Raw genomic sequence first — 14,241 nt, 5'->3', positions numbered from 1 at the left:
TGTTACCTGGCTATTGCATTAAAACCCTTGAAGCATTTTCACACACCCCCTCCTTTCAGAGTACTGCCTTCAACACTTCCTCCTTCCAGAGCTGGCATTTTTTTCTGGCTCTTCATCTTTCTTACAGTGTGTTCAGCACTGGCCAAGCTGAAAGCATAATTCATCACTGCCATTACAGAAGACAGTGAGCCTTGGTATTGTGAGGAAACATGCGTTCACACCGAATAACGGGCTAAAAAAGATTAAATGAGATTTCCATTCCAGGAGATGGAAAGATATAAATTTAATATTAAAAGCAATAAGTTAAGTTGGGAAATAAGATTCAGGAATAATTCAACAGCTACAAAAGTATTGTCTGATTATGTAGTTTTTATGAGGTATCAAAGTCAAGTATTCAAGCGACAGTGGCTATGGTGGGAGGGTTGTTGTTTTTCAAAGGAAAGCGTTTCTAATTAAACATACTTGATAATAAGACTAATTCAGTAAGCATGATGAACTAAGCAGGGGAATTGATCATGTATCTATGATAGCCATGGCTGGCAGAATCAAAGTGGATTTGGCAAGCTTATGCAATGAACTCGCTTCCAAAAATAAAAAATAAATATGGATTATTATTTTTTTGCTGTTAGGTCCTGTAAGCTTTCCACAATCAAATTTCAATGAATATTCTATAAACAGTAGCCAGTTTATCACCTCCACACAAGCTTTGTGGAAACAAATCAGAAGGAATGCTGAAAGTGATCTAATTTGCAAAAGTGACAAATTATAGAAGGAAAGCAATGGTAAACTGTTACAGGAAAAACAACAAATAATCCTGTGATACTTTTAAAACTAACAAACATGTCATAGCAGTAGCATTAATGGGCCAGAGACAAGGGTGGGGGAGAAATTAGATTCAGTTTGCATTTAAAGGCGAACGTACCTAATTCACACTTAAGTGAACTGAAACATAGCCATCCTTTGAAATTCACACATCTCCAAATTTTGCAGTGCAGTTGTCCAACCCAAGTAACATGTACAACAATGCATATACTGGGGTAAAGAGTGCATATAAATGCATATATTAGTGAAAGGGATGTGAAGAAATGTGTATAGTAGCAGAAATTTGCAATAAAATGTTGATGATTTTCACAAGGACTTTCCTAAAAAAGAAAGAAAGAAAACACAAACCAATGTGGAAATGTGGAGAGGTGAACCCAAGACTGGTAAAATGAAAAATTAGAAAGACTGAAATTGACAGATTCACCCATCCCTAGCTGGAGCCTACAATTTAATATGTCATAAGACTGTTGGCTGGTTAAGGAACTATATTCTAGATCAGAAAAGGTTGCCCGTCTTAGTTAAAGTTTGAAAATATGTTTTATATTGTTATTCAATGGGGGGGGGGGAACACCCTACTAATTTAATACGAAAGTTAAGTTTATATCATGTTGGCTCAAGCTCTACAAGGCCAGGAAAGTGGAAGCTAAGGCTGATGTCTTAACAACAACAACAACAACAACAACAACAACAACAACATTTAACTGCTAACCACATGGCATCTCATTTTCAGACTGGGAGGAAGCCTTTAAATTCCATTATGTTCTGTAGACTAGCACAGACAAATCTGGTCCAGATCTGGAACCCACCTTCACAATCTAAAAGCTCAGGCTCATAACTGATAGAGGTATACTGGCTTCAGGACCACTTAGTCTCTCTTTCTCGCTGTTTCAGGATCAGTTAAAAATAAAGATTACACTTTAAAAACTAACAAACATGTCATGGCATATTTACACAGTCTCTCATGCAACTAGTTAGTGCTTAGAATCCTTACAAGTACGGATACAGTAGCCCAGAAGTTTTTCCACTTTATTGAAAGATGCTGGAGGCAGGAGAGGAAAGAGACACCAGCAAGTCATTGCCCGTGTTAATGTGTGCAAGTGAATAGAAATGACCATCTGCATTCAGAAAGATTTAATTCTGGATAAGACTGCTTAGGGTTGCACTTTATTCTTCTTATGTGAGAGCTTATAGTTAAATTGCACAGTGAGAACAGTCGCTTGTATATCCTTGTGACTGTAAGAAGAAAGTATTGTGTGATCTAGCAATGCATGTGCTCATTCTGCCGCTGCCGCAGATCATATGTGAACACATCCTTCTTGCAACAAGAACAAAAAGTAGCTTTGCAAAATAACAGTGTGCTTTGTGCTAGGGGAAAATGTCAAAAATCAGACAGAATGCTTGTCATCCTTATTTTGCACCAAAAATGAAACTTACCATTTTGAAGTGTCTTCACCTTTTCTGTCCATCATGGAGAAATATGCTCATTACTGTGTTGTTGCTTTTACTGTGTTGTTCCCTGTTTAGGGAAGTTTTTAATGTTTAATGCTGTATTTTGTTTTTAATATTCTATTGGAAGCCAGATGGGCAGGGGTATAAATAAATTGTTGTTGTTGTTGTTGTTGTTGTTGTTATTCCTTTTAATACCTCATGTAGGAAATACCTCCAAAGGAGAAAAAAATATATTTTGCCCATAGATACATAGTCTTCAAGGCATCCATATTCATATGAGATCACTTTTTGCTACTTTACTTACTGGAGAAGTAAAAAGAGACAGGAAGAGTCTTGTGAGTAATGAATAGATATTCACAAATTTTGGAATCCTAAAGAGTTTTCAGGCAGGAGTGATCTGAGCTCTGTGGTGGACAAGAAGCAGCACATGCTTCGTATGCCAAGTTCATAAGCCAACATCTCCTATTACAGCAAGTAGAGTTGGGAAAGATCCCTATCCTGGGACCCTGGAGATATAGACTATAAGCCTGACTCTGCATATGGCAGCTTCATCTGATTAGATGACCATGAGTCCAATTCCCTAAAATCCCTGCATCAAATAACCATTCATTCCATGGTCTAGGGTCATTACCATTTTTAAGTCTGTTTCATATCATAAAACTGCTCTGATAGAACATAGATACTGCTATATGTTTAGGTAAAGTGCATGACAATGGTACTGTATTGTTCAGAGTGCTGTATGATCCTTGGTGAAGGAAAAATTAGGGCCAGATTCAACTAACACGTACTAACAGAAGTTAATGCAATAGACCTTCCCCCTCTCTCCTCCCTTGCGCCCCCACAGCTCCCCCACATCTGCTCCAAAGGGTCAGAAGAATCCCAGAACAGCATGCAGGAGAAGGAGAGAGGAGATTGTCTCATTGGGCAAACATAAATGTTTGCACCGATGAGACGATTTCCTTTGCATTAGTCAGCTCCCCCTTTTAGGAGGGGCTGCTTTGCGGGTGGGAATCCGGGTCCTCGCAGTGACCCTGGAGTCTTATGTTGGTCACCTAGTTGTCGGGGCCGGGTATGAATTTTTCCACTTGGCAAAATCGGCTCTAGCCATTTGGTTTTCGCCTACCTAGTAGCAATCGCCACAACTTTGTAAGGTTAGGTATTGGGTAAGCCTTATTATGGGAGGGGCGGTTGTTCCTCCGTCTGCTCCTCCACGTTAAGGGTATCCTGTTAAAGGAATCCGGGGGTGTGGTTCCTGTCCGAAGCCTGGGCGTGGGCTAGGGTCATGCCACAACCCCAACGGTGACCCTGGGGGTGCTCTTAATTTATGTACATCATAGGGCTCCCCCTTCCAGAGACTTCCTGCAGTCAGGCAGGAGTCAGGATATAGTCTTGCTTCACCCAATTGCCTAAGCCAAACTGCTCACATTTGTAACCAATAACGTTGTGGCCTTATTTATCCCATTAACCCATATATTTGTGTTGGTGTATTTATTTTGGGGAGAGCTAGGGGGTTCAGTGCGTCGTCACACAATATTGTAGTCCATCCTTAAAGCTGAAATTTGTGTGCATTTTTAAATATTTGTCTATCACAAACAGCAGAAATTAGTTGGTCATTTATACAACTCCTTGAAAAACTTTCCAAATAGTGTTTTCAGTTATCTCCATTGAGGTAGAACACTTGTAACACTAAATGTCAAAATGAGATAAACTGGTTGTACTTGACTGGTATTTGTTTCCCTATAGATTTTAACCAGTGGGGCTTGTAGTTCTTTGTGGAACATAATTACAATTTGATTTATAATTTAACTTGCAGAGAACCATGACTTCTGGAGAGCTTTATCTGATATTAATTATTCTCAAAATGATTAAGAGTTAAGCCAATAAAAGCAAAACTTTGAGTTGCTTCCATAATACAAAGCAAAAACTATGGACACATATTTGATTACTGGCCATTGTTACCCTTGTTACTTGCTCTGGGTAGCTCAATAGTGAATGAGGTTTTAATTTTATGTTCTTCTTTGACCTCATATATTTAGATATCATTCATGGGGAAACCAAGAAATTACAGGCCTGTTAAAGTCTGTCATTACGTTAATGAAAGACATTATTAAATCTCAAATTCTAAGTATATAGGCCTTGCTGAGGACAAATCAACATGGTTTCTGTAAAGAGCAGTTCTTTTCTGTAAAGAACAGGGTTTTCTTAGAGAAGAAATGGCAGCCAGCAGCCACCAAAAGACCTAGGAGTGCCATGAACAGGTTCTGCAAACAAGCAATGAGCCAATGGTGGTTCCAGGGAGTTCTCATCCAACTAATCCCCCAGTTTTAAGCTCCTCTAGAAAATGGCTTTGGAAAGACACAATTTTCAGGGAAGATGGTATAGGTGAGAGGAGGGATACTTAACTCTTGCCCCATACATCACTTCTTCACCACAGCGGCTGTCTACCTAACTGGGGTTCCCAACCCATGCCTTTGCTAGGGATATGTGAACACAGTCTTGCTCACCCCCAAAATTGGTGAGAATTTTTAGGGTGTTGCTATTGGATGTTAAAAGAAAAAAACCAATGCAAGAATGCTCAAAAGCATCAAATCTTATAAACCTTTAAAATCACCTTGACATCATAGCCTTAGGCTGTTATACAACTTGACTGGGCCTGAGAGAGTTTGTATATTGGACTGCAACAGCTGGGATCCCATGCTATCCATAGTTTCTGCTTTGCAGAGGAGAAGTAGCCAGGGTTTGGACTGTCAGTTTCGCCTAGTTAGTGAAGAGACAAACATTTTATCTGCGTGAAGAGTCCATAATTTTAAAAGGCCTCTGAAATGAAGTATGTTAAAAAGGAAGAGGCTTAGAGGAATAGTCTGGTTAATTATTAGATCCCAAATAAGAGAGACTCAGTGTCATACTGTGCAGAAGTGTATGATTTTATCTTCATTGTTTAATAAAGTAAACAAAAATTATATATTTATAAACTTATGAAAAGCAAACATTTATACATATAGACACATTCAAATGCATACCCAAAGCATCTTCAAACTGGTGACTCTACTTAAATTTCGTAAGCAACTGAGGTGCAGCAACCTCAGAGATCTTGATTCCCCCAGATCTGTACTGCTATCCAAAATCGTCCCTGCCATATATATTTTGCATTATCTTTTCATGTGCACAAGTAGTATCCCTGACTTCCAACTGCCTTGGCAAATGTATCAGCATGTCTTCAATTATTCCTTCTGCCAAAGGGTGGATGGAGGGATTACAAGAAATATCCCCATAGTATATGCAATCCATTCACTGTGGAAACCAACCTAATTGAATGAATATTCTCCACCTCCCAAGAGACAGGGCAGAAAATGATAGCTAGGAAAATTACAGTGTGCTTAGAAGGTTGAGAGACTAACCTCTCTTACTAGAGCAGGCTCAACTGGGAAATCTCCATTTGAATTAACAGGGGAAAATGTGTAATTTGCTGGTACTAGAGTTTGCTTTAAATGGGCATTAGACCTTGGGGAGATGTTTATGGCATAGGCTAGGTTGGTTTCAACAAACTGCTGCTCCAACCTTTCTTTGATGTTGAGATAATTTTCAATATTACAAAGCAAGGACATCAAAAAACCACAGGTGTAACAAACAGCCTCAACAAAGATGGATGCTGGGTATTGTGACTGATATTATGTGTGTTCTACTAGATAAAGTTTCCACTGCACCCACACAGTAGAGGTCTACAGTTAACTGTTTGAGGTAGCATTCATGTTTTAACAACAGCAAGGTGTTGTATTTCCGTGAAGGCTACCCAGTGACAACACACTCTCAACTCGGAGGTTCAAAGCATGAAGAGGCATTTATGGAACAAAACTATTTTTTTATTTAATTACAGTCAATGAATGTTTAACATTTTCTGGTTTCAAAAGTGTGGCACAAAACTTAGTTTAAAATACAAACTCTTTACATAGGAACTTTTAAACAGCAGTCTTTTAAAAAACCAAGTCACAGGTAGACAACCCCCCCCCCCAAAGTCTATCAGTGTTCTAACCAGCAACACACACTCATCCTTTTCTTGGATTTAACTTGCCCTCAGGGAATGGAAACTGGGTTGCCCTGCCTAGCTAACTGCACCCAGTTCTGATCCCAACTGTCCACACTGTTAGTCCCTCTCCCACTGAGAGTCAAATCCCTATCTTTAAGAGCCAATTCACTATCTGTCCCTCCTGACAGATACGCGCTAAGAAGACTGCTCAGACAGAAAGTCCCTATCTGCCTGTGAAACTGTCAGCAGCTCATTTAAATTCCACAGTCACTCTCCTGATTGGCCAATTGCCTCAGCAGCTATCACTGCTTCAGCTCCTATGTTGTTATTGATCTACCTGGAAAGTAATGGTCAGCTGGCCTTGGTCTGCCGTTCCAGGACACTGATGCACAAAAGGCCATTTACTTAATGCAAAATTAAGATTAGCATTTCAGTCCTCAAATATGAGAATGTATTGAGAGTAGTACACTCGCTCTAGAGCTCTTTTATTCATCTCATTGCTGCTAGATTAGTGTACAATGGATAACTGCAATTTATCCGACATTTATAGTCCTATTTAGCTAATGTTTTTGCTATTCATAACCTAAGCATTTTATGTAAGCTTCCTTTTTTTGACAAGTTTGCAAAACATCTGTGAAATGTGTTCCTATGTAATAAAGAATTTACTTGCTTCAAGGAATTTAATTATCAGGTTTATAAAGCAGAAGTTAAAAAAACAAGAATGAGATTCTGGGTGGAGTTATATATATTTGGAACTCATCAAAGTTAATCTGAGCAAGTAATTTTTTGTGATTTGATTTGACTTTACTTCTGTTGTGATCTCTATGTCTAGCATAGTTGCAGGAGAAGTTAAAGCTAATTTCATCCATGATGGTAAGGGGCAAAATACAGGCTGAAATCTTTTTAAGCAATCTATAAGCTATTCCAGGGGCCTTTTTTAGATGAAGAGTGGAACAAACATTATTTTAATAAATGCTGGTGCTGCTATGCCACTTGGTATGTGTACATTGAACATTATTAATGCTGCTACCCACACCCACCTTCAAAGCTTTCACTCTGGTGTCTTGCATTAGCAAGTATAATGTTCTGAAGACAAGTGTGTGAAATACAAGTGAAACTCAAAAAATTAGAATATCGTGGAAAAGTTCATTTATTTCAGTAATTCAATTTAAAAGGTGAAACTAATATATGAGATAGACTCATGACATGCAAAGCGAGATATTTCAAGCCTTTATTTGTTATAATTGTGATGATCATGGCGTACAGCTGATGAAAACCCCAAATTAATCTCAGAAAATTAGAATATTAAATGAAATCAGCAAAACAATGATTTGGAAATAGAGCAATCCTTCCCAGCACCCAAAAGCTGCTGAGAAATTTTGAAAGAAAACATTCACTAATTGATGTGCAAAAGTGGAGAACGGAACTTAAGATTCGAAAAATGAGAAAGCTAAAGAAACAAAAATGGACAGATTCTCCTATCCCATACTATGACTGTGCAAGAATGAGTACTGCTGCCATAATACACTTGTACTCAAAAAGCCAACTGCAGTAAAAGTAAGTCAAAATAGAATAAATAAGAAAAGAAGAGCTTGGGAAAGGTAGGCAACAAGAGTTTGGGTGTATTGATTGGAATGAGGAACACAAAAGAAACCTCCAGAGAATCCCACCAGAACTCTACTTGCATCCTGCTCCTTAGAGACAGAACTTTCAAAAGAGAAAGAAACACTGAAGAGCAAAGTTCTTTATTTCATCAGCACCTCTTCTTCCCAAAGCACTGTGATTGAAGAGCACTGGTAAAATTATTCCCTCAGATTACAAAATAGATTTATAAATGGTTTATAATCCTCTCACCTTGCTGGTTTCATTACATAAATGTTACATGTCTAAATAATATGTACTGTTGATGTAAAGGTGAAGAAAGGTAAAGGTAAAGGTGGTGCTGTGGTCTAAACCACAGAGCCTAGGGCTTGCCAATCAGAAGGTCAGCACAGTGGCGTAGCGTGGGTTGTCAGCACCCGGGGCAAGGCAAGTAATTTGCGCCCCCTAACCCGTGGATTTACGCTCCCTAACCCATGGATTTGCGCCCCCTAACCCTAACCCCCAGATGTTGCGCCCGGTGCGGCCGGCCCCCCCTGCACCCCCCACGCTACGCCACTGGGTCAGCAGTTGAATCCCCACGATGGGGTGAGCTCCTGTTGCTCAGTCCCAGGTCCTGCCAACCTAGCAGTTCAAAAACATGTCAAAGTGCAAATAGATAAATAGGTACCGCTCTGGCGGGAAGGTAAACGGTGTTTCCGTATGCTGCTCTGGTTCACCAGAAGCGGCTTTGTCATGCTTGCCACATGACCCAGAAGCTGTCTACGGTCAAACGCCAGCTCCCTCAGCCAGTAAAGTGAGATGAGTGCCACAACCCCAGAATCGTTCGCGACTGGACTTAACAGTCAGGAGTCCCTTTACTTTTACTAGTCACTCGTACTAGTGAATTAAGATTAAAAATGCTCAGATGGGCAAAGACCCTACTGAGGCCACTACTGATCAATTACTTTTAGGGAGTATAGTTCTAATAGTAATTAGCATTGGGGGGGTTTCTCCGTCCCCCTACCTTTCTAACTTCACAAAACATAGGACTTTAAAAATTCAGGTCCAGGTTTATCCACAACTATGGCAAAATCATTCAACATAACATTAAGAGCTCATGAAAGATAAGCTCATTTCTGTTTAGTTTTCCTATACTTGTCAGGCATGACATTTTATTACAGTTTTGTTTTTTTCAAAATAGAATTTTATTGCCTACAGAACTGTATATTTATTTAGGTAATGGAAGTAGCTAGATGACTTGCATTGGAATTTAGAAAGTATAAATGGATATTCTGATTTTAAATTTTGTCTTGCATCAAATGTATCTTTGAATTGTTGGGGGGGCTGAAAAATGTTTGCATTCTTTCCCAATATTTAAATTAATTCTTTTATGTTTCCTCATTTATTATGCTAACGTCATCAGGAAGTTGAGGTATGTTTGCTTCTTCTTGTTAACAATTGAATACCTAAAAGGTACTGCATGTCATTTTATACACAGTCAACATTTTAAATAATGGTTTAGCCTCTTTGTTCCAAAACTTGTTCATTTTCTGGTCTCTGGTCTATGAAATAGACTGGAAAGTATGGAGCAATAGTTCGTTCTGTTTGGAAACTATATCAGGTGGTATTCAACTAAGCTTTCCTCAGAGTAGACCCACAGAAATGAGCAAAATGTAGCTGAATGCTGCCCATTAAACTTCTGTATTGTCATCCCTGGTTTAACATCTGGGTACAAAATGGCTCTAGGCAAACTGATCCAGTAGGGAGGGAAGATCAAACTGGTACAGGCATTTAATCACACAAACTTCACTAAGTGAGCACTCCTTGGACTTTTCCAGTGCTCAGTTAATAAAGCAGTAATAGCACAATAAATGCCGTTGTTAATCTTTATTTATTTAAAATATTTATAAAGTGTCTCCCATTAACATAGTATCACCACGTCAGTGTACATGAAAGCATGTCATTTTCTACATGCTAAAAGTTTATATATCAGAGAAGGTTTCTCTAAAAACAAAAACAAAACCCCCCACAGTTCCCTTATCTATGTATTTCCCCCCCTACACAAACATGCTTTTATTCCTAAGAGACTTTGAGTTGTATTGAACATAGCATTAAAACTAAGGTTCCATCAGTGCCCCTCCTCCCCCTGTGTGCTCCCTAAATCTGTTGTTGGAGTTTTCCCAACTTTCCAGAGCAGAACTGGGGATAGCATTCTCATCACACTAGATGGAATCATTGTGCTGCCTTCCCCTACAGTGCAGTGGGTTAAATGAATATGTTCCTCTCAATTTAGAAAATGTAAGTAATGAATAGCTTGGGGAAGAAAAGACACCTAAGAAATACTAAAGCATTGTATTTTGTATAGGAATAAATTAAAAGCAATTAAGCTTAAAGCAGGGGTCAGGTCTAATAATACTTTTTGTGAGAGGGAAATATGCTTCTGCAAGTCATTTGTTCAACTGAGCAGTAAAACGTTGTAGTAGTGAATCCACTGCATTAGAAGAAGCCCTGGGATGCAAAAGCTGCTAAAATAAAATGATGCTAGTTTAGAATATTTACATTGAAAATATCTTCTTATTCTTAACTAGCTGTCATTTCCTGCTTCATGTGATTAGATCTGCATGTGAACAATTTCCCACTCTAGCTCACACTTTTTATATACAGCTCTGCCCTTTCGTAAACCGCTTTGAGGTTTTATTACAATCAGGAGGTATGTAGATCTTATGGAAGGAAAAAACCCCATTAGTATCACCTTCAAAATATGCCTAATGCCATACAAATTAGCAAGTTGCGCACAAATTAAGCAAGCTTTGTCTGTAGGCTTGCAATCTAACAAAAAGGCACGATGATATTAGGGAGGAAATGGAAGAACGGTAAAAAGGGGTTGAAGAGCAGCAGTTGGGAGAAGCAAGAATGTAAAGGAGTTTTTACTTCAATGTAAAAGAGAGTCAGCTGTTAAATGGAAGAGCCACTCTTCATGACTTCTTTATTATCCCAGAGTGCTTTACAGGAGAAGAATACCTAGTAAAAAAAAAAAAACCCAAACCTGTAGTATTTTTATCATCTCTGGCACAGAAATATGAGGCCTACACCCAGTCATTTCTCTCCCATGCAGGATATGCACACCCAGGAAGAGCCATTTGCCATGCTTACAAAATCTGGTATTGTGAAATGGAATCCTGATTGTGCATCTTGAGGAGGAGGAGAAGACTTAGCTAATAGCAGCCAGTGTGTGGCCCTGTTCAGAAAGGAAGCAACCTCTGTCTCTCCTTGTCGTGTGTTCACTACTTGCACAGTATTACAGTTCCTTATGCATAGCTCTTAAACAGATGCCTTACCACAAAGGCCAGTTTCACAGACTTCATTTGTAAATATGTTGCTAGTGCTGATTTCTACAGGTATACATGCCAGAGACAGAGGAAAGGTCACTTATCACTAACGTGTGTAATGGGTAAAAGAACCTTTGCTATCAAATTTAGTCACTGCAATTCATAATGCCTTTGCTTTGAATATGAATATCAGCAAATTAAAAAGCCCAGCTGTAATATGAAGCATTATTACTTCCAGAGTTTTCCTCTAACTCAGATATAACCGAAGTTAACCGTCTTCCTTTCCCAATCCATTCCAGGTATAAATTTTGGAGTGGAGTAAGAGAGAAAAGTGAGCTGGTTATGGGGAAGGATTTCAACCATGTCATTCTCCACATTATGTCATTGGGTGTGCAATGATATCCTGAAAAAGTTTGGGATTGCACTCAAAATAACCAAGCTCTCTGCTGACTTTAAAAGAAAATTGGTTGGGCTAAAAGGTAAAAGTAAAGGGACCCCTGACCATTAGGTCCAGTCGTGACTGACTCTGGGGTTGCACGCTCATCTCGCTCTATAGGCCAAGGGAGCCGACGTTTGCCCGCAGACAGCTTCCGGCTCTCTGCTGACTTTAAAAGAAAATTGGTTGGGCTAGATGAGCCCAATTCCATATGAAGCCAAGAGGAGTTTTCCCTTCACTGGTTAGGCTTCTTTGAAATTCCCTGGATATATACACAACCCTGGAGCCACTAAGATAGCACAGTATTTTGAGCTGTGAAATATATCTTCATTTTCTGTGTTATATTTTGTGTGTATATGTTTGAAAGCAACATTTTAAATTTTTAAACTTTGTTTTATCTTGAGGCCAAATAGTAAATGGATCACAGAAAAAGAGTTTGCATATTTGTTTAACAAAGAAATAAATAAAAGACTTGCTCAAAAGAGTACCTACATTTCATTTTAACAGTTTAACTGTTTTCACTCCTATTTTCTTCCCTTTAGGATGATTATTTCAGAAACTGGAATCCAAACAAGCCTTTTGATCAAGGTAAAAGAAATATTATATTCACTCTATAAAATTGCTTTGTTTTATAAGTATCAATATCCATAATGCTTGGTTTCTCAACAACGTAACTTCACCTATTGGTTTAAAACAGCTACTGACAGGAGCAGCCAGCCTGGCTTATTTCATAGAAATTGCTTACAAGGATACCTGCACATTTTGCTTCACAACTTCCTTTTTCAGGAGGACTAGAACCTTAAAAACACTAAAGAAAGCAAATAAATCTTAGCATCTAGACGCTCTGCCCAGGAGCACCAGTGAAGGCCTTCACAGTTATCGTAGTGACAGTGGGCACTAGGTTGGTGACCCCAGATTAAACAATAAAGTTCCATTCATTCAACTATATGGTAGTCTCACTTAATTCATATTATTACAAAGGGTCAAAGTAGTTGCAACATGGAATTAGGATCTTCTGTGATACTTCTTTTACTCATTAGCAGCCCAGTGGGAATGCTTTGAAAACTGAGAAAGTGGTGCTTTGGAAGAGAGTGTCTAATTTACGGTTGTGCCTTTCCCCAAAATAAATTAGGTACTTTCTCATGAAGACTGGTGCTTTACATGTTCTGTAAAGATCTCATTTTTCACAGTAACCTTTCTATGATCTCTCATCTGTATTGGAATAGTGTTGTGAAAGTAAAAAAAAAATGCATTGCAAAAAACCATGCATATTTGTTATATTTTGTGATTGTTTCGCTTGTAATATCTTTAAATACATTTTGTCAAAGTTGCCAGTTTGTGATGAAACAATTGTGCCAAACATGGCTTTAGAATTTCAGCATCATCTGCTGTATTTTCATTTTTCTTGCTACATTTCTGTTCTTTTTCCTTTTTCCTTTTTTGTGTGCTTGTGTGCAAGCGGTATTTTAGCTTGCTTCCTCATCTGAAAATAAAAGGTCACCGTAAACAATAGTGTAATGCTACCCCTGGAAAGACTGCTGTTAAATGCAATTTTTGTTTCATTGTGAGTGCAAAAAAATCTCCCACAGCAAAGAGTACACCCATCAAATGTGCTAAAGGAAAAGGTGTCAGAGCTGTCTTGCTCTCATGTGCAGTATACAGAAATAAAAGAGTCAGTGCTGTGATGCAGTACCATATGTTGGCAAGGAAATACTGGTAAAGCGTTGATGAAATCTATCACTCAAGAAAACAATGTTACCAAATGATGGAATCATTAACCTAGCAGACCAAAACTCACCTGCCTTGAGGAAAGTAAAATGGTAAAAGGAATATCTGGCCTACCATTACTCTATAAATTCATATAGCCCAATAATAACCTGTCTATAACGGTAACATATGCCTGGATTCGTAAAGAATATAGAGCAGCACAGTATATTCACAATCCATTTCTAGTCAGATCAGTTTTGGTAAATCACAGATTCATGGAAGCCACAAGTACTTCAGGAAAGGTATTTAATAAATTCTGATTGGCTGGAGCACATAGAGATTCTACATGTGGGTAGTTTAGAAGTTTATCATAGCATCTAGAATTTCCAGAGACTCTACAGCAGTTTCTCAAACTTTTAAAAAGGTAAAGGTAAAGGTACCCCTGCCCGTACGGGCAAGTCTTGACAGACTCTAGGGTTGTGCGCTCATCTCACTCTATAGGCTGGGAGCCAGCGCTGTCCGCAGACACTTCCGGGTCACGTGGCCAGCGTGACAAGCTGCATCTGGCGAGCCAGCACAGCACACGGAAACGCCGTTTACCTTCCCGCTGGTAAGCGGTCCCTATTTATCTACTTGCACCCGGGGGTGCTTTCGAACTGCTAGGTTGGCAGGCGCTGGGACCGAGCAACGGGAGCGCACCCCGCCGCGGGGATTCGAACCGCCGACCTGACAATCGGCAAGTCCTAGGCGCTGAGGTTTTACCCACAGTGCCACCCGCGTCAAACTTTTAGATCATCCTTAATGCCTGACTCTAGCTTCTGACCCTTTTATCTTTGTGCTGTCATCTGTTGTACAGATGAACATGCCAGGATCCTTAGTTATAACCTCATTTA

At 39.1% G+C, this 14,241-nt stretch overlaps 1 protein-coding gene across 2 annotated transcripts in view; it reads left to right on the top strand.

Annotated features, from left to right (window-relative positions):
- SPOCK1 (SPARC (osteonectin), cwcv and kazal like domains proteoglycan 1) overlaps nt 1-14,241 on the top strand; it is a 394,378-nt gene that overhangs the window by 110,880 nt on the left and 269,257 nt on the right. For both annotated transcript variants that reach the window (XM_083600016.1, XM_083600017.1), the window contains exon 3: nt 12,184-12,229. In XM_083600016.1, the coding sequence (XP_083456142.1) occupies nt 12,184-12,229 (46 nt within the window). The remainder of the gene's footprint in view (nt 1-12,183; nt 12,230-14,241) is intronic.

Source organism: Podarcis filfolensis (assembly GCF_964270895.1).
Source record: "Podarcis filfolensis genome assembly, chromosome: 2".
NCBI lineage: Eukaryota > Metazoa > Chordata > Lepidosauria > Squamata > Lacertidae > Podarcis > Podarcis filfolensis.
This window is presented reverse-complemented; position numbering and strand designations above follow the sequence as displayed.